Source organism: Eschrichtius robustus, chromosome 2, assembly GCF_028021215.1.
Source record: "Eschrichtius robustus isolate mEscRob2 chromosome 2, mEscRob2.pri, whole genome shotgun sequence".
In the NCBI taxonomy this organism is placed as follows: Eukaryota; Metazoa; Chordata; class Mammalia; order Artiodactyla; family Eschrichtiidae; genus Eschrichtius; species Eschrichtius robustus.
The window spans coordinates 179,332,690-179,353,472 of NC_090825.1; the positions used below are offsets into that span (position 1 = coordinate 179,332,690).

General features: G+C 58.4%; 2 protein-coding genes across 5 annotated transcripts in view; both read left to right on the forward strand.

Moving 5' to 3' along the window:
- The first annotated feature begins 1,976 nt into the window (after positions 1-1,976).
- On the forward strand, positions 1,977-7,752 carry CIMAP1D (CIMAP1 family member D). Its single transcript, XM_068535016.1, has 4 exons — positions 1,977-2,103; positions 3,011-3,118; positions 5,689-5,802; positions 7,268-7,752. Exons 1-4 carry the CDS (start codon positions 1,977-1,979, stop codon positions 7,750-7,752), a joined length of 834 nt encoding a protein of 277 aa, XP_068391117.1.
- Positions 7,753-10,399: 2,647 nt separating this feature from the next.
- Positions 10,400-20,783, forward strand: part of SHC2 (SHC adaptor protein 2) — a 29,487-nt gene continuing 19,103 nt past the window's right edge. For all 4 annotated transcript variants that reach the window (XR_011073259.1, XM_068537466.1, XM_068537467.1 and 1 more), the window contains exon 1: positions 10,400-10,890. Coding sequence is in view for 3 of the 4 variants with exons in the window: in XM_068537466.1 (XP_068393567.1) it covers positions 10,417-10,890 (474 nt within the window). In the remaining variant the exon portion in view is untranslated. The remainder of the gene's footprint in view (positions 10,891-20,783) is intronic.

The following is a 20,783-nucleotide window of genomic DNA, read 5'->3' on the forward strand; positions in this document are numbered from 1 at the left end:
ATATCCCTCCTCAGTGCCCACTTCTGTCCATGGCTCTGGAGTTTGTGCGCTTCTGGAAAGAAGCACGTAGCTTGTCCAGTGTTGGGGCCCACAGGTGAATGAGGATGGAGCTGGCTGTGGGCTGATCTGCAGAACGTGCATCCCAGGGGGAGGGTGGGCAGGTAAAGGCCCCGAGGTTCCCACCCAAGGAGCAGGAAGCCGGCTGATGTGGCCGCAGGGGTGTGGACCAGGGCTGAGGAGTAGGAGTCCGGGGCAGATGGAAGTGGGGGTGAGACCGTGCGGGGCCTTGTGTGACAGGGAGGGCTTGGATTTTGTCCTGAGGGCAACGGGAATCCAGAGGATTTCAGCACTCCCAGAAAGCTGAGTGAGAATTAGAACCCGGGAGAAGCCCTTGACCCTAAGCTTTGCTCTAAAACCTGAGTCAAGAGTCCTGTGCCTGTCACTCTCCCTCCCCGAGCCTCATCTCCCCACCTGTGACCACAGAGGGGTCAGCATAAGTACCTCTTACGAGATGCTGGGTTAATTAAACACGATGATGCCGGCGCAGAAAGCGCCTCAGCTCCTGCTCAGCAAAAGGTCTTTTTCTGGCTTCACACAGACCGCGTTACCCCTTGAGCCTGCGGGTCTGCACTGCTGCCGGTCCTCTGTTCCCAGTATTGTGACTGGTTCACCTCACTGGTTTCTTGATCAGTCCAGTTGGAGCCTTATCAAATTTGTTGATGCTTTTAAAGAGCCAGCTTTTTTGGTGGGGGGTGGGGGGGCTTTGTTAATTCTTTCTACAGTTTTCTAGGTCACTGATTTTAAGATCTTCTTTTCTAATATGAGTTTTATGACCTTTGACACAGACTATGACTTTTTGATTAAAAAGTTAAAAAATTACAGAATGCATGAAAAATACATTGTGGAATGAATTGTATGGTATGTGAATTGTAACTCAATACAACTGGTAACACATTGCAGTGCAAAAGGGGCTGACAACACAACAACAAACCAGGATGCCAGGAAGAGACAGGAATGTGAATTCTGTTCAGCCAGGTTTCCCCGAGCCCCACCTTGGAGACTGACACCGGGGTAGCCTTCGGTGCAGTCAAGGAAATAAACTCTGCATTGGGATGAAGTAAATCCCTGTTGGCTTCTGGAAGGCAGGGGCCTGTCCTGGAGGACCACTGCCGCCTCCTTGCCGTCCTAGCTCCTGCCCGGGGCCTTGGCACAGCCCTTCCCTATCCTGAAATGATGTTCCCTCACCTTCTCACTGCAGTGACCTCTCATCCTGCCCCTGCACCGCTGTCCCCAACTCCCTGCTCTGCTGTATGTTTGCAGAACATTTAACCTTCTAACATATGGTGTGCTCATTTATACATTTATTGCTTATTTCCTCTCTCCCCTCCCGAAAACATCAACTCCTCGTCCGCCTGTTCCCATCATGTCCCACCAACCCAAAGAGAAACTAGTACACAGTAGGTGCCCAGTAAGTCCTTCCTGGATGAAGGAAGGAGGGGAGGAAGCAGCTCCCAGAGTGGCGACCTTGGACTGTGCCTCAGTTTCCCTAGCTGTAGAAATGGGGCCAGGCCGCCCATGACCTCACCTGTCCCTCCTGCCACCAGGCTGTGGGTGTCCTGTTTGCAGCTCCGGCTCCCCAGGGCCTGCTCTGGCCTGGGCTGCCCAGCTCAGCTGGCTCCCGGGGGACCGGCTCTGCTGACACCGGATTCTTTCCTGGACCATCCAGCTGCCTGGCCGACACTCGATCCTGGCCCCACTTCCAGGCCAGTGACCGCTGGCCAGCCTGCTCGGGCCAGGGCCCCAGACTCCCTGCCGACAGACAAGGGGCCGTCTGTGCCGTCTGGAGGGTGTGGTTGCCCGGGGCTCTGCGAACCCCGCAGAAGCCGCCAGGATCGGCGAAGGTGCCGGCACCTGTAGCCCAGAGCTGCGTGGCCAAGGAGCTGACACCAGGATCCCCGGGCCGGCCCCTGCCCACCATGGGGACCCTCCCCTATGACCCTGCTCCACGGCTGACCCCGGTGGCCCTGGGCCGGCGGGCCACCGAGTGCCAGATCCCGGAGGCTGGTCTGAGGAGGTCCTGCGGGGTAGTCCCCTTGGAGAGCGGTAGGTGCGCGAGGGGGCCGTGGTGGTGGGACCCTTCCCTGCTCCAATGCCCCCGCCCCGCTGGGGTGTCTGGAATGTGTGGGAGCCTGGCTGGAGGAGGGAGTCTCTAAGCCCCTGCGCTTCCCCCAAACCTCAGTTTTCCTTCCCGCAGTATGGGTGTGGACGTGGCGTTCCTGTGGGCCCGTGAGTTGAGTGTCTTAAAGGCCAGGCACCTTTCCCGGCGCTGAGGGTACAGTGGTCAAGAGAGCAGCAGAGGTCCCGTGGGGGGACGGACACGAGGAGAAACAAGCAAGAAGCCTTTGCCGTGTATTCACTGGCCATAACTGTCTCAGAGAGAGCAGCAGAACCTGGGAGCCTGTGCCGCGGTCCGTGGGGGAGCTGAGCCTCCCTGACTCTGACGCTGACCCTGGAATCTCGGCTCCGCCTCGGCCCTGCCACAGTTTCTCCATCTGTAGCAAAGCCGCTGGAGTCAGATTCCGTGGCCTATGTAGCACTGACATTCTTGCAGAGGCCACCAAACGTTGCAACTGTGACAGTGTATCTCTGTGTCCAGGGGTCAGTTTCCCACCTGTGACAGTGTATCTCTGCGTCTGGGCCTCAGTTTCCCACCTGCGACAGTGTATCTCTGCGTCTGGGCCTCAGTTTCCCCACCTGTGATTGTGTATCTCTGAGTCTGGGCCTCAGTGGTGCCAGGGTGCCCCAGCCCTGCAGCCCCTCCCTCCTGTAACCCCTGTGACTCACAAAGCCCCTGCCACTCCCCCCACCACCCCCGGCAGCTCCTACTCCCGCACCCCTGCCGTGGAGACTGGCTGGGAGGCCAGGTGGAGGCTCAGGGGCTGGTCCCCTGTCTCCCCTCATCTCTCAGGGTGCATGGCCCCAGGCCGTGACCCTCAGGCTTTGGTCGCAGGCTCCGGGCCAGGCTTGTACGCCCTGCCGTCCACCGTGGGCCACATCAACCACGACTGCACCAGGGTGGCTGGTCCCGCCTACTCGCTCTTCCGGAGGCCCAGCGAGGGTAAGGCCGGTGTGGGAGAGGTGGGCCTCCAATCTCCCACCCAGAGTATTTCCTCACCCCCTTAGATCCAAGCTCTCATTCAGTCAGGCAGGAAGCCGGGTCAGTGTGCAAAGTAACCCCCGCTGTGTGACCTCAGGGAAGCTGCTGTGCCTCTCTGGTCCCTTCTTTCCTTATGGAAGGGGAGTAATGTGTGGTTTTGCAGGGCATTTGCAAATTCCTTGCTGCTTGACTTGGGCAGGCTGTGTCTGTTTCCCCATCGGTAAACAATGACGGTACAGTCCTTACCGAGTTGCGGTCAGGATTAAATACACCTTGGATGTCTGGAGATGTTCATTAAGTGAGGATTGGATGCCTTCAAAGTGGCTACAGCAGTGCCTGGTCTCCAGTCAGAGCTCCACAAAGAAGGGCTGTGGGTGTGAGTGCCGCCTCAGGTCCTTGGTCAGCGGGATGGGGGCTCCTGGGCCGTGATGTCCCACGGGGCGCGGGGAGGGTGGAAGGAGAATCCTTCGTGTTTGGACAGGAAATGTTGGCGAGACAGCAGGCTGTGGGGCTGGCCTGGTCCATGGGCGACCCCGCCTCTGTGATGTCCACTTTCCTCCTGGCCAGAAGGGGTGCGACAGGGTGTGAGTGAGCATTGGATGCAGTGATGGGGCGGACACGGGGCCCCAGCCACAGCCAGCGGCCCATTGTGTGGATGGTGTCACTGCTGTGTACCCGCAAGCCTGTGCCTTCATGGCGTTGCCCACACGCTCCTTCACCCACTTTCTAGAGCGCTCGGGGTCCCGAGTGGGCTGGGCTGGGGGCTGGAAGGGTCCTTGCTCTGTGGGGACTTTGCTTCGTGTGGACAGAGGCTTGTTGGGAGGTGCGGCGCCAGCAGCCTCTTCTCAGACTTCAGAATCAGCAACGATCCCAAACCAAAGTGAGAGAAAACTCAGGAAGCTGCGAGTGGCCCTAGAAGGCAAACGAGGGAATCAGCACCACATCTGTCACTAGGAAGGATCAAGAACCGAGCCTATGGCCCAGAGCAACCAGGGTTGCCAGGTTCTAATCCCAGTCACAGGACCCATCCTGGGACAGAGGGACAAATAGACTGGGGAGTCGGGGGTAGTGGTGGTTACTGTAGACTTTGCTGAGTGCCCAGGGAAGACTTCTTGGAGGTGGAGGCATGGGATCTGGGCTTTGTAGGATGAGTAGGAGTTTGGTGGAATCCCCTGGAGAAGAAGGGGACTCCAGGCAGAGTTTGCAGCATAGGCAAAGGCGGCGAGGTGGGAAATGCCATGAGTTGGACTGTGCTCATTTGTCATGAGCATGCTTCATGTGTGTGTACCGTGTCATGTGTGCACACGTATGCATAGTACTTAAACCAGTTGATCCTTGTCAGACCTACTACACTTAGATGCATGTCATTTATCCTGGAGTGGGCTTATAGACAGTAACAATGGCAATCATAGTAACTGGCCCCAATTTTTTTTTTTTTTTTTTGAACGCGTTGGGTCTTCGTTGCTGTGCGCGGGCTTTCTCTAGTTGCAGCGAGCGGGGGCTACTCTTCATTGCGGTGCGCGGGCTTCTCACTGCAGTGGCTCCTCTTGTTGCAGAGCACGTGCTCTAGGTGCACAGGCTTCAGTAGTTGTGGCACGAGGGCTCAGTAGTTGTGGCTCGCGGGCTCTAGAGCGCAGGCTGAGTAGTTGTGGCACACGGGCTTAGTTGCTCTGTGGCATGTGGGATCTTCCCAGACCAGGGACTGAATCCATGTCCCCTGCATTGGCAGGTGGGTTCTTAACCACTGCACCACCAGGGAAGTCCCAATTTTTTTTTTTAAATCGGTGCATGTTTTCCACTTTCTTTTTAAAAAAATCTATTGATTGATTGATTGATTGATTACTTATTTGTCTGTGCCGGGTCTTAGTTGCAGCACTTGGGATCTCTGTTGTGGCATGCGGGATCCTTTAGTTGCGGCGTGCGGGATCTAGTTCCCTGACCAAGGATGGAACCCGGGCCCCCTGCATTGGGAGCGTGGAGTCTTAGCCACTGGACCACCACGGAAGTCCCGTGCCAATTATTAAGTGCCAGGCACTGGACCACCCCCTTCCGTGGATGATCTCAACGTCCATCTTCACATCCTGCTAGTGCGAAGAGGAGGCTGACCTGGGCGGAGAGCTTCCCCAGGACCTGGCTCTCAGAGCCCGACACAAGCCCCTCCCTCAGGCTGGCCACCTGCAGGCAAGCCCAGGCTCTAGAAGGGCTCTCCTCGGACCCTTACTCGGGCCTGGTTCTCTCACTCTACACAGAATTCTAATGGTCCAGGAGCTGGTCCCCTAGCCCCTGGCAGAGGACAGGTCAGGGGTGGGGCACAGCAAACGGGACAGCTTTGATTGCAGGGACACAGACGGTCAAGACCCAGGGCCCCCAGGCCAGGGTAACCATACGTCGGTGGGCTGAGTCCCTGCCCTCCAGGATGGGGCCAGGGGCCTCGGGGGGTGGGACTGCCTCAGGGTTCAGCAGGGCACCGAGTAGGCGGGGGGGGGGGGGCCATTGGCGGCGCCCTTAGGACCCTGGGCTCCTCTCCCCAGCATCTCCACAGGAGACCAGCCCCGGGCCGGTCTACTTCCTGGACCCGAAAGTCACCCGCTTTGGCCGCAGCTGCACCCCTGCCTACTCCATGCAGGGCCGGGGCAAGTCTCGGGGTGAGTATCTGACCTGTGCTGCCCTACCAGGACCCTGCCCCTTCGGGCTCTCAGCGAATCTCATGCCTCCGTACTCATCTCCCCTCCCACCGCCGAGTTCTTAGACCTTCAGTCTAAGTCTTTGGAATGACAAAATCCAGTGGACTCAGAAGAGGGGTCAGGGGCCCTGAGAGAACCTGAATGGGTGAAGTGGCCCAGGGTGATGTGATCCTGGGCACATGTGGTGCCACAAGGGCAGCTGGAGCTCATCCTCGGCATCAGGAGACAATAGGGTGCAGTGGGGACTGTGGCAAATGCAGCCATCCCCTTCGCGGGCTCCAGACAGCTCCCTCTCACCTACAGCGCATCTCCCATCCAACCACCCTTTCATCTTTGACCTACCACACAGCTACTTGTCAATCCAGCCATTCATACATTTGCCCATCTATCTACTCACCAACCTACCCACCCATCCACCTATTCATCATCTAATCCACCCACCCATCCACGCACCCACCCGCCCATCCATCCACGATCCACTCATCCATCTACACACCCACCCCTCCAGGCACCCATCCGTCCACGATCCACTCATCCATCCACCCACCCATCCACCCACGATCCACTCATCCATCCACCCACCCACCCATCCACGCTCCACTCATCCATCTACACACCCACCCATCCACCCATCCACCCACCCACCCATCCACACACCCACCCATCCACCCATCCACCCACCCACCCATCCACACACCCACCCATCCACCCATCCATCCATCCACGATCCACTCATCCATCCACCCACCCACCCATCCACGATCCACTCATCCACCCACCCACCCATCCACCCATCCATCCATCCATGCATGATCCACTCATCCATCTACCCACCCACCCATCCACCCACCCATCCATCCACACACCCATCCATCCACAATCTGTCAATCCATCTACAACTCCCTGAATCCATCATCTACTCATTCACTCCTCATCCACCCACTCGCTACCCATCCTTCTACTCACCCATCCACTCCAACATGTACTAAGCCAATTGCTGAGAGCTGGAGTAGATTTAACACGTCCTTGCTTTTTGTGAGACCCCAGCCTGGTGTGGTTAGATCCAGGTGGGGACCATCTCACCTCAGCGTGGCCATGTCTGGAGAGGCGGAGAGACCCACCCCAGGGGGATCTCAGGAAGGGCTGTGAGGGCTCTGCTTAGGAGGGTGTGGGGAAGGCAGCAGGGAGAAGGGGCCTTTGGCACTGTCCTGAAGGAGGAAAAGCAGCTCCTGGGAGGTGGGAATGGGGAATGGGAGGCATTCCTGGCAGAGGGCTGAGCTTGGGCAAAGGCCAGAGGCTTGAAAGAGAACAGAGGGACGTTGGGCTCTGTGAGCTCCACGACGCATGTGGCGATGGGGAGCCACGCCAGGTCCTTGAGGAGGTGAGGACCCTGTCCATTGCCAACCTTCCTGCCCCATTCTTACAGATCTGGAGGTGACGCCCGGCCCTGGGGCCTACAGCCCAGAGAAGGTGGCCCCCATGCGCCAGCGGACCCCCCCAGCTTTCACCCTGGGCTCCCGCTTCCGCCTGCGGCCGCTGGACACCTCAGCCCCTGCCCCCAACACCTACACCCTGCCTTCCCTCTGGGGCTCCCAGATCTTCACTAAGCCCAGCAGCCCAAGCTACACGGCGGCAGGCCGCACGCCCCCCGCCCGACCCCCGCAGGACCCCACTGAGATACCGGGTCCAGGCCAGTATGATAGCCCGGACCCCAACGCCTACCGTCAGCGCCGGCCGGCCTTCACCATGCTGGGGCGGCCCCGAGCCCCACGCCCCCCGGATGAGACACCTGGCCCCGGCACCCACAGCCCCGAGCAGGTCACCATGACCAAGGCCAGGGCCCCGGCATTCACCATGGGCATCCGCCACGCCAAACGGGCCACCACCATGGCCGCGGACACCGCACCCTGATGCCCTCGGGGGACAGGACGCCTGGCCTGGGCTGAGCCTCAGTTTCCCATGCTGTGAAGTGGGGTGTGGGCAGGTGGTGGGTGTGCCTAGGAGAAGCCAGGGTGGGGGGAAGGTGCCTCCTTTCTTCCTGTTCTCTGAACTGTCTGAGGTCCTTCTAGGCCACCTGCTTTCTCCAGTCCCGGGGGCTGTGACCCCGTGGTCCCGACAGGGAGAGCCTCCTTCCAGCGTCCCAGTTTCTTCTCTCCGGGTCACATCAGGCCAGGCCAGGCCAGGCCAGGTGGAAAAAGGGACACTCTGGTCCTCTCGAGCTGCTGGCTGGAGGCACGGCTTCCTGTGTCCTAGAACTCAGCGTCTGCCCGCTAGGGCCTGGGTCCCCAGCACAGCTTGGGTTTCTGCCAAACCTGGGCTCATTCCTGCTACTCATGGAAGCACTGAATCAAGCCCCGAATCAGGCTGGAAACAGCCCTGCTCCCCCGCCCCACCCTCTAGCTGCTTGCCAATAAATCCCCGTGGCACCAGGAGCTGTCCGCAACACACACGCGTTGTCTGTTCATGTCACAGGAGGGAAACCCAAACACTGCTCTCGAGATCCAGACCCCCAACTCTGCAGCCCCTGGGGATCTGGATGGGACCAGAGACGGGATCCAGGGGTAGAGGAAGCGAGAGGTGGGGCCTGGGCTTTGAGTGGGGGGGAGCTAGCCAGGTAGGCTTCTTGGAAGAAGGGACACTGAAGCTGGGCTTTGAAGGATGCATAGGAATTTGATGGAGTCTAACATTTGCCATCAGTAGGTTCCTGCTGTGTTCCAGCTATTGATAAGATCGTCTCACAGTGACTCAGGAGGCAGGTCATGTTCACCAAGGGGAAACAGGGCTTCAGGGAGACTGGACACTTGTCTGAGGGCACTGAGAGTGTGTGTCCTTCTGATGCCAGGATGTAAATCCTGCCCTTTGGGCTCTGTTCCTGCCGCTCTCTCCCAGGGACGGGAAGGAAACACGTGGATGGAGTCCTATAACTGAGCCCTCCGTGGGATGACACGTTATAAACCCCAGCCCAGAAAGACCCTAACCCAGGAGCTTGGGAGGGACAGACTGCACCTCGACTCCCTGGAGGAGAAGACCCGGAACGGGGTGGGTGGGGGGGCGGGCATAGTAGGCAGGACCCAGAGGGCTCCTGGGGTGGGGGTCAGCTCTCTCCTGCTCTGTCCCTCTCCCCCCAGCCTGGGGTGCCAAACTTGAACACACACCCTTCACCCAACTAGGTGGACACGTACCAGGACGCCCTAAACACACACCTGGGCGGGAACCCAGACTCCCTCCTCTCTCTCCCTCTCCCCGTCCCCCACACCTGGACACACACACAGTCACATCCGCACACAATATACACACAACCCAACCCTCACACAGCCCACAAGTTTGTAGTCCACAACAGAGACACAGAGCGCACAGAGTCCAGGTGGCGGCTCCAGACCCCGCCAAACGTCCCCCACCCCCCACCCCCCGACCCATGGCCACGCTCTCCGCGGCCTCTCCTCGCGGACCGCAGGCTTACAATGGCTCCCTAGGCGAGAGGCTCGGGCCTCGGGCATCACAGCCCCCGGCCCAGCCCGCCGGCCAATCACGGCCGCGCGCGCCCCTCCCGCCAGCCCCCACCGCCGCCGGGGAGGGGCCCGCGGGAGGCGGCCGCGCGGTGATCTCACCGCTCTGATTTATCGATCCGGCCCCTAGCGGCCTCGCCCCTCCTTCCCTTCCATCCCCACCTGCCCCGGCCCCGGCCCCTCCCTTTGTTTCCCGGCAGCCGGCCTTGCCTGGGGCGGGGTTGGAGGGGGAGGGGAGGGGATCGGCCAGCTCCGGGCAGGGAGGCTGGGTCCTGGGGTGACCGAGACAGTCCGCTCCCCGGTGCAGAGGCGGCAACCCTTGAGGCCTTGGCGGACGGACTAGCCGGCAGGCCTGGGAGGCTCAGGCCCTGGAGTTCAGTTGAGTTGATGCCGGACGGGGCCCCCCCAGAAATGGAGGAGGAGCCCGTGACCCTCCGGCCCGCGCCCCTGGCTTACAGCCGGGGAAAGTGAGGCCCAGGGCAAGGCAGCGTAGGTCCCGAGTCTGCACTGCGTGTCCTCGGGCGCACACCCCTTCCCCTCTCGGAGCCTCAGGTCCCCTGTCAGGAAATAAAGCAGGGCCTGATTTTCAAGTACTTCCGGCAGGAACAGTGGGAACGGAGGGGCTGAACTTAGGGTCTGGGGCGCTCTCCTTCCTTGACCGCGCCTCCGCCCCTCTCCATACCTCAGTTTCCCCACGGCGAAAAGGGAAGAAAGGAGGTGATTTATAAGTCTCTCCCGCCTCTGTGCTTCTAGGAACTCGGGCGACGGGTGGGGGGCGAAGTGAGGGGTCGCTGCCCCGGCCCTGGGTTCGAAACTTCGCTCCCTCCCTGGCTGCCGGACCCGAGTCAGCGCTCGTGCCCTCGGCGGGCCTCAGTTTCCCCAGCCTCCCCGGCCGGGCGCCGGGGCGCCGAGGGCCGGGGGTCCCAGGGGCGCAGCCCCCCGCGGCTGCGCGCTGGGCCGGACGGATGACATCACCGGGCCGGGGGCGGGGAGCGAGCGGGAGGGAACGGGAGGGCCTCCTCCGCGCCAGGCTCAGCGCCCGGTCGGGCTCGGTCGGGCGGCCGCGGCCATGACGCAGGGTCCGGGCGGGCGGGCGGCCCCCGCGCCCCCCGCACCCCCGGAGCCTGAGGCGCCCACCACCTTCTGCGCGCTGCTGCCGCGCATGCCGCAGTGGAAGTTCGCGGCCCCAGCCGGCTTCCTGGGCCGGGGCCCGGCGGCGGCGCGGGCGGCGGGGGGCGCGGGGGCGGCGGGGGAGGCCGAGGCCGAGCCCGAGCCGGCCGGCTCGGCCGGCGTCCCGGCGCTGGCGGCGGCGGTCCTGGGCGCCTGCGAGCCGCGCTGCGCCGCGCCCTGCCCCCTGCCTGCGCTCAGCCGCTGCCGGGCCGCCGGGGCGCGGGGGTCGCGGGGCGCGCGGGGGGCGGCCGGGCCCCCGGACGCCGCCGCCGACGAGTGGATCCGCAAAGGCAGCTTCATCCACAAGCCGGCGCACGGCTGGCTACACCCGGACGCCAGGGTCCTGGGGCCCGGGGTCTCCTACATCGTTCGGGTGAGTGGGCCGGCGCGACCCTGAGATCCCATCCTCCCCGGAGCCCCAGCCTGGGCACAGGGGCTCCCATCCCCCACTTCTTTCTCTTGGACACTCTGGACCCCGAGAGCCAGGTCTCTTTCCGTCCCTCCTTCTCTCTCCGTCACCCTAGACCCCCATCGCCGCCCGCGCTCAGCGGGCCGCCCCCACCCGGGAGGCGCTGGGGTCCAGGTTCCCACGGCGTCACGTGGGGAGGGGCGGGGAGAGGGCGGCTGGTGGGAGGTGGGCACGCATGCGCGGGTTAAGCGGAGCCCCCCGTTCCGTCGGCCAGAGTCTGGGGGGGGGGGATGACGCGGGTGGGGGCGTCCTGCTACCCAGACCCCCCACTGAAACCTCCTTCCCAGACAACAGAATCGGAGACCTTGGCCTGAGGTGGGGCGCAGAAGGGCCGGGCCCCGCTAGGCCCCAGGATTCGAGATGTGAGACTCCGGGAACTTGGATGGTGCCGTAAGGGAACGGGTCTTTATTTGTCCTGGTTTCATTATGAACCTTTCGGACGTACAGAAACGTGGGCCGAAGGCCGGCCCGTACTTGCACCCACGCCTGTGAACGTTGCACGCTCCCCGCTCAGCCTGTCTGCCCCTGTGTGTAGTTTTTGATGAACCATCAGGGGGCAAGCGGCCCGGGGGGGGGGGAAGACGCTCGGTGAAATGCTTCCGCACGGACCCCCGGCCCTCCAGGCCCCTGCCCATCCACAGTTCATTGTCATATCCAGGGTCCGGCAGTATTCACAGCGCCTCAGTCTGGTTTTTGGGGCCAGGATCCTGGAGGTCTGTGTCTTTGCAGTTGGTTGTTTTGTCTTTGGTTCTTTTACAACCTCTCCCCCCCTCGCCCCCCCCCCCCACCCCGTACTGCGTTGAATAGTATCTCCCCCAGATTCATGACCTTCGGAACCTGTGAATATGGTTTTTATTTGGAAATAGAGTCTTTGTCGACATAATCAAGTTAAGATGAGATCACACTGGATTAGGGTGGCCCTATTGCGTAAGAAGAGGGAGATTTGGACACAAACGCACCAGGAGGGCCCACGTGACAATAGGGAGAGAAATGGAGCGATGTGTCCACAAGCCAAGGGACACTGAGGGTGGCCGCTCACCACCACCAGACACTGGAAGAGGCGGGAAGGGCCCTGCCCCTCGCCCCTCGCCCCCAGGGAGCAGGGCCCTGTCACACCTTGATTCCCAACTTCCAGCCTCCAGAACTGTAGGGTCAGGGTTAGATTTCTGTTGTTTTAAGCCCCCGGTTTGTGGTGCTTTGTTGTGGCGGCCCCCAGTGGCCTTGACTTCCGTCCATGTGTGGTCCAGGCAGGGTCCACTGCATCCCGGAAGCCTGTTAGACATGCCGGGCCTCAGGCTGCCCCAAACTCTGGGTCTGTCTGTTCTCTCCTGGCGTCTTCTGACTTGGCTGTGGCCCCTTCTTTTGCTGAATCTCAGCTTCACTGGATTCAAGACTGATTTTGTAGTGAGATGTTTTGTGGGTGATGCCTTGGGCTTCACGCCACATCCCCTCAGGGGCGAGCTGTGTCTGCCCACCGGCCATGGCCACGGGGATTAGGAGTGTTCAGAACTCAGATACTCGCGTTGTTGAGGTGCAGGCTGTTGGATTATTCCAATGATCTTGACGTTTTCATCGATGCAGCAAATATTTAATGCATGCCTCGCCCTGCCAGGTGCTGATGGTATGGTAGGAAATGGGAAAGATCTGACCCCTGCTCTTACGGGGCTCAGATTTCTAGAGGGAGAGGCTGACAGTAAATAAATAAGAGACAAACAGGGAAATGGCAGACACTGGTAGATGCTGTGCAGAAATTACAATCAAGTGATGTCAGAGCAAGAGACTGGTGGCTGCTTTTAGCCGGGCTGGTGGGCGAGGCGCCTCTCAGGAGATGACATTTAAGCTGAGACCTGAAGCCACGGCGGCCCCAGACGTGAAACGATTGGGGAGAGAGAGTCCGAGGCAGGGGCTCAGCGGGCACATTCGGGGAGCCGCCGGAGACCCACGTGGTGGGGCTGATGGAGGGAGAGAAGAGCAGGAATAAGATTTGGGGGCTGTGGGGAGAAGCTGGGCTTTGGATGGTTCTAGGCAGGGTCGCAGGGCAGCGTTGGAGCTGAAAGGATCTTTCCTGTGGAAACGGGCTGGAGGTGGGGCTGGAAGGGCAGCAGAGACACCTAGGAGGAGGCTGGAGAGCAGTCGGGTGAGCAGAGATGCGATGGACCAGGGCAGCGTGGGGGCGGGGAGAAAGGGGCCACAGCATCCGTGTTGGAGACAAGCCGGCAGGAGTCGCTGGCTGATGGGTGTGGTGCCCTGACTCTGGCTGCCTGGAGAGGCGCGGCCCCCCGGGGCCTGAACCAGCCTCAGTGCCCTGCTCTTCCCCTGGGAGCCGCTTGTCTCCCTGCACCCGCATCCACCAGGTGTCCTGAGAGCCATGCAGTGCCCTCCCGGTTCACAGAGAAGTATGAAGTCAAGGCAGGAGCAACCGTATCCCAAATTACGCAGGGACGGGCAGGTCCGACCCTGGGTCCTCAGGAGGGGATGTGCTGTTCCCACGTATGTAAGGTGGGGAAACTGAGGCACAGAGAGGTAGGGCGGTTACATGGTGAGAATCCAGGACCAGACCCAGAGCTGAGGCTCCTTTCAGAGCCTGAACTCGCTGCCACCTGGCAACTACCAGGGTGGTTGGCAGACTAACGGCCCCAAAATCGTCCCCGTCCTGGTCCCGGGCCCCGAGGATGTGTCACCTCACAAGGCAGAGAGGACTTTGCAGGAGGGATTAAGTTAAGAACCCCGAGATGGGGAGGACCCTCGATTCCCCGGGGGGCCCAGCGTCATCCCAGGGTCCTTATAAGAGGGAGGCGGGAGGGTCAGAGGCAGAGCGAGACGGGAGATGCTGCGCTGCTGGCTGTGAGGATGCCGGAGGGGCCGCGAGCCGGGGATGCGGCGCCTCTAGAAGCTGGAAAAGGCGGGAACCGATGCTCCCCTGGAGCCTCCGGAAGGACCGGCCCTGCCCACGCCTGCATTTAGCCCCGTGAGACTCCTGTGGACTCCTGACCTCTAGAACTGTAAGGGAATACATTTATGTTAAATTTGTGGTAATTTGTTACAGCAGCAAGAGGAAACTAATACAGCAGCTGACTCACCTACCTGATGTCACAGAACCCTCACAAAACCCTGTAATGGTCCCTGTTTTGAGGCAAGAAAAGGGAGACTCAGCGAGCAGTGATGCAATCAGGGCACCTGGGTTTCTAGACACTAGTGTGGAGCCTCCAACCCTGAGATTTCCTACCCGGTTTCTAGGGGAGGAAACGGAGGCACAGCCACGTCAAGGAGCCCGGCATCGCTGCAGTCCTGACTCAGAGCAGTTTAGACCCACGAGGACATTGATCATCTCACGTGAGAAGCAGCCCCGGGCGGGTGGCGGCTCTGGGGTTGGTTAATTTCACAGCTTGGTGACCTTGTCATGGATTCATGTTCTTTTCATCTGTGTTGGGGTGAATAGTGTCCCCAACCTGATTTGGAAATAGGGTCTTTGCAGATGTCATTAGGTAAGAAGAGGTCCTCCTGGATTAGGGTGGCCCTGGACCTAGTGACTGGTGGCCTTGAGAGAAAGCCCTCTGAAGACACGCGTGCAGACGCTGGCCATGCAGCTCGAGGCCAGGGAGGCCGGAGGGCGGCTACAGCGGAGGTCGGAAGGTGCGGGAAGGAGCCTCCCCTGGAGGCTCCGGGAGGACCCGGCCCTGCGACACCTGGGTGAGGGGTGTCTGGCCTCCAGGACTGGGAGACAAGAAACTTCTGCTGTTTTGAGACGCCCAGCTTGTGGGGCTTTGTCACAGCCATCCCCAGAAACGCATGCAGCACCCTTGCCATGCCTTCCCTTTCTCAGATCAGTTCCTCTGTCCCCTCACCCTCCAGAAAAGAGCCCCCTTCCTGCCAGGTCCTTCTGTGAATAAGGATGCCTTTTCCAGAAAGCCCCAGACTGTGTCCTGTGACGTTCCCTAAACTGCCCGTGGGATTAGCCTAGACCAGTGCTGCCCAGAGGCTCTCTCTGCGACGTGGAATGTTCCAGATCCTTGTTGTCCCATTGGTAGCCACGTGTGGCCACGAGGACTCGAATGGGGCTGGTGCAGCTGAAGAACTCAACTTTAATTTTGCTTCATTTTAAGCTAAGTTCAAGTGGTCGTCTGGCACTCCGTCTCCCTGTTGGACGGCTCTGGTCTAGATGGATACTTGCCCCGTCTGTGGATCCATCCCGTTTCCTTCCATCGGGGCTGTTTCCACGCCGGGCACTTCTCCTTTTGTTACCGAGTCCAAGCTTGTACTGCTCTATGCAGGACAGGCCAATAAATCGAGAGCCGAGTCGTTGGGACGAGGAATAGCGACTTGATCTGGAGAAGACAGTGGACTTGCGTCGCAAAGAGCCATCTTCCCTGAGAGAGCGTGCAGGATTCTTTCATACTGAAAGGGGCGGGACTAAAACCAAGCACTTCCTGGTTCCCGTCAGCCTCCGGAGGGCAGGTGTTAATTTCTTCCTCCTGCAGGAGGCAGGATTCCCGGCGATGGGCCATTGTGTTTAATTTAAGCTTTTAGGCAACATCCCCGCAGTGATTAGTTTGTAATAGAATACAAGGTTTCCTCCCTATTACACTTATACGAAAATTCTACTAACAAGCCCTTTCTGCTTTTCGAGGTGCCCTCACCGTGCGCCCTCTCGAGTTTCTCACGAGGAAGGCTTTGAATGGGGCACAGAGAGACCGAGAGCTGCCCCAGGGGCCCAGGCCTGGCTGTCTCCACCGCCCAGTCTTTCCTGAAGGCTGGTCTCGTAGGTGGTGGTGTGTGGGGAACCTTGGGAGGTTAGCTGGGCTCAGGTGTTTTTAGCTGCAAATGCAGCTGATTCCTTGAAGGCAAGGGGTAGGATGGCTCCAGGGTGGATTAATTCAATGACTTGACCATATCCCTGAAGCCCCAGGTCTTTCCATCTTTTCCACTGCTGTCTTCAGCATGCCGGCTTAGCTGTCCTCATGGTCACAAAAGAGCGGCCACAGCGCCAGGTATCGCATGCAGATCCAACCATGTCCACTGGAAGAAAAGACCATCCCTTTCGTTCTTCTCCCCACACCTCACTGGCCGGAGATGTCAAACTCCATTCATGGCAGGGGAGGTGGGCCACCAAATTGGCTTGAACCAGTGCTGAGCAGAGTGTGGTGCCCAGACATCGGGGAACTTGTTATAAATGCACATTCTTGGGCTCCACCCCAGACCTGCTGAGTCAGAAACTCTGGGGTGGGCCTGGTGAACAATGTTTTACAAGCCTGCTGGCTGATTCCAACACCCACTCATGTTTGAGAATCACCAGCTTAAGCCAACTGCTTGCAGTACTGTTGAATTAACCACTGCTCATTTATAACTAGTGCTATAGCCACCCTGAAATGAACATCATATATATAACACCTACCTGCACATTTATTTCCCCCCTCAAATCAATATGAGGTAATAAAACAGCAATAAAAAGGAGAAACACAGAGGCAGCAATTCACAATAACGTAGAATATGTTTCAGTGTGTAAACATGTAAGCTTCTCTAGGCGCACAGCGACAGAGACAGAAGCCACCGTTCACACAACAGCTACAAACAGCTCTAGGGTTACTCTGGCAGCTCCAGTACCGCCATTAGAGTCGCTGCAGGCCATGTGATTTTCAAAATGGCAGACAACTCTTGGTAAAGCCTGAACGACACTAAATGAAGCCTTCTGTCAATATACAAGATAGTTTCATTAAATTCGATGCGTATTAAAACCATACCAAAATGTTAAGCATAGAATTACTATGTGATCCAGAAATCCTACTTCTTGGTATACACCCGAAAGAGCAGGAGGTTTATAAGTACATGACTGGCTATATGGGTGAGGTTGAGTGAGTGTGTGTGTGTGTGTGTGTGTGTGTGTGTGTGTGTGCATCTAGGGAGGAGATAAGTATTTTTCTCTTATGGGAATTGAGCAAGAACTCAGATATTTGCACACCCATGTTCATAGCAACACTATTCACAACAGCCAAAAGCCAGAGACAATCCAAGTGTCCACTGATGGATGAATGAATAAAACGTGATCCAGCCACACAGTGGAATATCATTCAGCCTTAAAAAGGAAGGAGGTTCTGACACCTGCTACACCATGGATGAAACTTGAGGATGTGATGCTCAGTGAGAGAAGCCAGACACAGGACAGATACTGTGTGATTCCACGCACAGGGGGTCCCTGGGGGAGTCACATCCACAGAGACAGGAAGCAGGTGGTGGGGGCCAGGGGCTGGGGGAGGGGTGGGGAGTCAGCGTTTCATGGGGACAGAGCTTCAGTTTGGGGAGATGGGAAAGTTCTAGAGATGGATGGTGGGGATGGTTGCACGACAATGTGAAGGTGCTTAGTGCCACTGAATTGCGCACTTACAAATGGTTAAAATGTTAATTTGTTACGTGTATTTTGCCACAGTGGAAAAGAAAACAAACCAAAAATGCCCTAGATGCTTTGAGTTCTGTGTAAAATGGTGTTAGGTTGGAGTCGTGGTGAACGTTAAGGGCTTTTCACAAACGCGAACGCCCAGGAAGATGCTCTGAAGTCCTTGGGGACCCAGGACCGGCGTCAGTGCAGGGCTCCCCAGATTTTGGAGGAGTGCACCCCACGATTTTGCAGGCTGCCCCTGAGTTTGTGTCGGCCCTCAGCTGGGCTCACGATGCTCGCGACGGGCTCACCTTGTGCGTTTTTGGCAGGGAGCATGGAGGACAGCTCTGCCACCCTCTGTGCGTCTGGTCAGGAGGCAGGGGTGCCCGTGCATCCCGACGCGGCTGCTGGAATCTTTGATCGCTTGGTGTACGGGGGAGAGTGGCGTCCCCCCAGATTCATGTCCGCCGGGCCTCAGAATGTGACTTCATTTGGAAATAGGGTCTTTGCTGGTTCAATCAGGTTAAGGTGAGGTCCTCCTAGAGCGGGATGGGCCGTAGATCTAGGGTGACTGATGTCCTTCTCAGAAGAGGGAAATCTGGACACAGACACACAGGGAGAGGCCGCGTGCCCACAGAGGAAGGGGCCGGAGGGGTGTGTCTGCAAGCCCAGGCCTGCCGGCCACCGCCAGTAGCTGGAAGAGGCAGGAAGGGCCTCCCTTGGGCCTCCAGCTGGGGCGCAGCCCTGCCTCACCTGGATGCTGGGCGTCAGACCCCCAGGACTGGGAGACACGGAGGCTCTGTTGTTCGAGGCCGCCCCCCAGGAGACTAACGCACTCAGTTAAGGTGACGTTTCTCCCTGGTAAAGGCCCCATTTGTTTCCGTTTTAATCAATACATATCTGTGGGGATGTACTTGTTTTTGGTCAGACCTTTAAAAGGGAAGGGTAACATAGGTGTGTTCAAGCATGCACGGCAGTCCGCTGCCGCCCGGGGCCCCCTCGCTGGCGCCCCCCCGAGTCCCCACCATCCGGGCCCCTCCGCCCAGAGCCCCGTGTGTCTGTTCCCCAACTGCATCTGGGGAGGGGACTCTTGACACTCTGCAAGCAGCCTGGTGCCCAATAAACGTTCACTAACTCGGCTTAGCAAAAATGGACAATTCTGCCCGGATGGACACTTTTCATTTTGATGATTATATGTTTATTTTAATGGTTATTAGGAAACAATGCTAGGCATCAAACCCAGGTTTTATGGTAGCCATATGCAGTTTCCTCTTTTCTTCATGCACATTTTTTCTTTCTTTTTTTTTTTTTTTGGTCGCACCATGCGGCTTGTGGGATTTTAGTTCCCCGACCTGGGGTTGAACCCGGGCCCTCGGCCATGAGAGCTCGGAGTCCTAACCACTGGAACACCAGGGAATTCCCACTCATGCACATTTTCTTTTCTTTTTCTGTTTTTTGCTTTCTCCTCTTGGTTTTTGCACATTTTTAAAAAACTGAGATGTAATTCAGTGTCATAAAACTTACTCATTTAAGCTGTACAATTTAGTGGTTCTTAGTGCACTTGCAGATTTGTGAAACGCTCATTATGATCTAGTTCCAGAACATTCTCATGACCCCAGAGGAAGCCCCGTCCCCATGAACAGTCACTCTCCACCCCCTCCCTGTCCCCTGACAACCAGGAACCCACTCCCTGTGTCTGTGGATTGGCCTGTTCTGGACATTTCCCATCAATGGAATCACACACTGTGTGTCCTTCTGTGTCTGGCTTCTCTCACTGAGCGTGGTGTTCTCAGGGTCCATCCACGTGGTAGCGAGTGGCGGGGCTTCTCTCCTTTTCATGGCCAAGTAATGTTCCAGTGTGTGGATGGATGACATTTTGTTTATCCATTCACCAGTTTATGGACTTTGGGGTTGTTTCCAACAGTTGCCTTCAGAAATAAACTCAGTTATGTTGTTTATAAATGGAGTTTATTTAAAATGAAAACACTAAGTAGTAATGGTACAGGCCCTATGGCACCGTGAGGGGTGGAGCGTCCTGCGGGGAGTGTGGTGAGCTGGGTGCTCGTCCTGTGTCTGCCCTGGTGTGCTGTGTGAACTTGCCTGGGTCCCTTTCCTGCTCTGGGCCTCAGTTTCCCCACTTGTAACTCAGTTTTCCCCTTACATCCTAGGGCGGGCTCTGGGTTGCCTCTGTTTCTGCGTTGGCAGAGGGGAAGGTGGGCTGCAAATCCACCATTTGGGGTCCCCTCCCGGCCTTCTCTGTCGGTCTCCCTGGGGCAGCTGTAACAAATGACCACAAACTCGACAGTTAAAACTACAGAAATGTATTCTCTCCCGGTTCTGGAGGCCAGAAGTCCAAAATCAAGGTGTTGGCAGGCTGGTTCCTTCTGCGGCTCTGAAGGAGAGTCTGTCTCCAAGCTTCTGGGGCCGCAGCCCTGCCTCCAGCTCCACATGCCTTCTCCCTGCGTGCCTGTCTCTCAGCCCCCCTCTGCCTTTCTCCTGTGAGGACGTGTGGCATTGGATTTAGGGCCAATCCTAAATCCAGGACCATCTGACCTTGACATCCTTAACCAGGTTGTATCTGCAGAGGTTCCCTTCCACTAAGGTCCCTCTCACAGGCTGTGAGGCTGGGCATGTGGACAGACCCTCCGCGGGCCGCCACCCACACACCACAGCTGGCCTTCGGAGACTTTGGGATCCTAGGTCAGAGGTCATGCTCCCTGGCAGGCCCAAGGCTGAATTTGACCTCTGCCTTTTTTTTTTTTTTTCTGTCTTCCATTTAAAAATAAAAATTCCTTGTCATCGTTTACAGATTGGGGCGTTTCAGGCAAAAGCCCTGGATTTCAGGTGGTCTGGCGACACTGGGCCCCTCTGGCCCCTGAGCGTGTAGTGTGCTGCAGTCCTCACCACTTCCTGCAGGGCCGGGGGACACTCCAGAGCCCAGGCTGTGGGTTCAGATCCTATTTCTGCCGCCTACGACCTGTGACTGCTAACAGGTTACAGAGCCCTCGGGGCTGTTTCCCGAGGGGTAACGTTGCCGCCGTAGTGCGGGCTTTGGGTGGAGCGGGTTGACAGGTCATGTGCGCAGCACACTTGGAACAGGGCCCGACATGCGACAAGTGGCTTATCCGTGTCATCGCTGCCTGGCACTCGCTTCAGCCACCTGCTTACCTTCCCTGCCTTCGTAGCGTGTTCTCCACCCTCCGGGAAGGGGACCCGTGTTGCATCTCCTCTCCCGTGCAGCTGAGTTGCGCCCCCACTTCACCCAGGGAGGGGCTAGGGGCCCTGGGAGGATTTCAGTCACACAACCAGAATGAGCTGTACACTAGTTAGGGTGAATTAGACCCCTCACGCCCTGGGGCCCTGCAGCACTGACACCCCACGCAGACGCATGCTCTGTTAGAGGGAGGGTACCTGCTGAGCAGGCAGC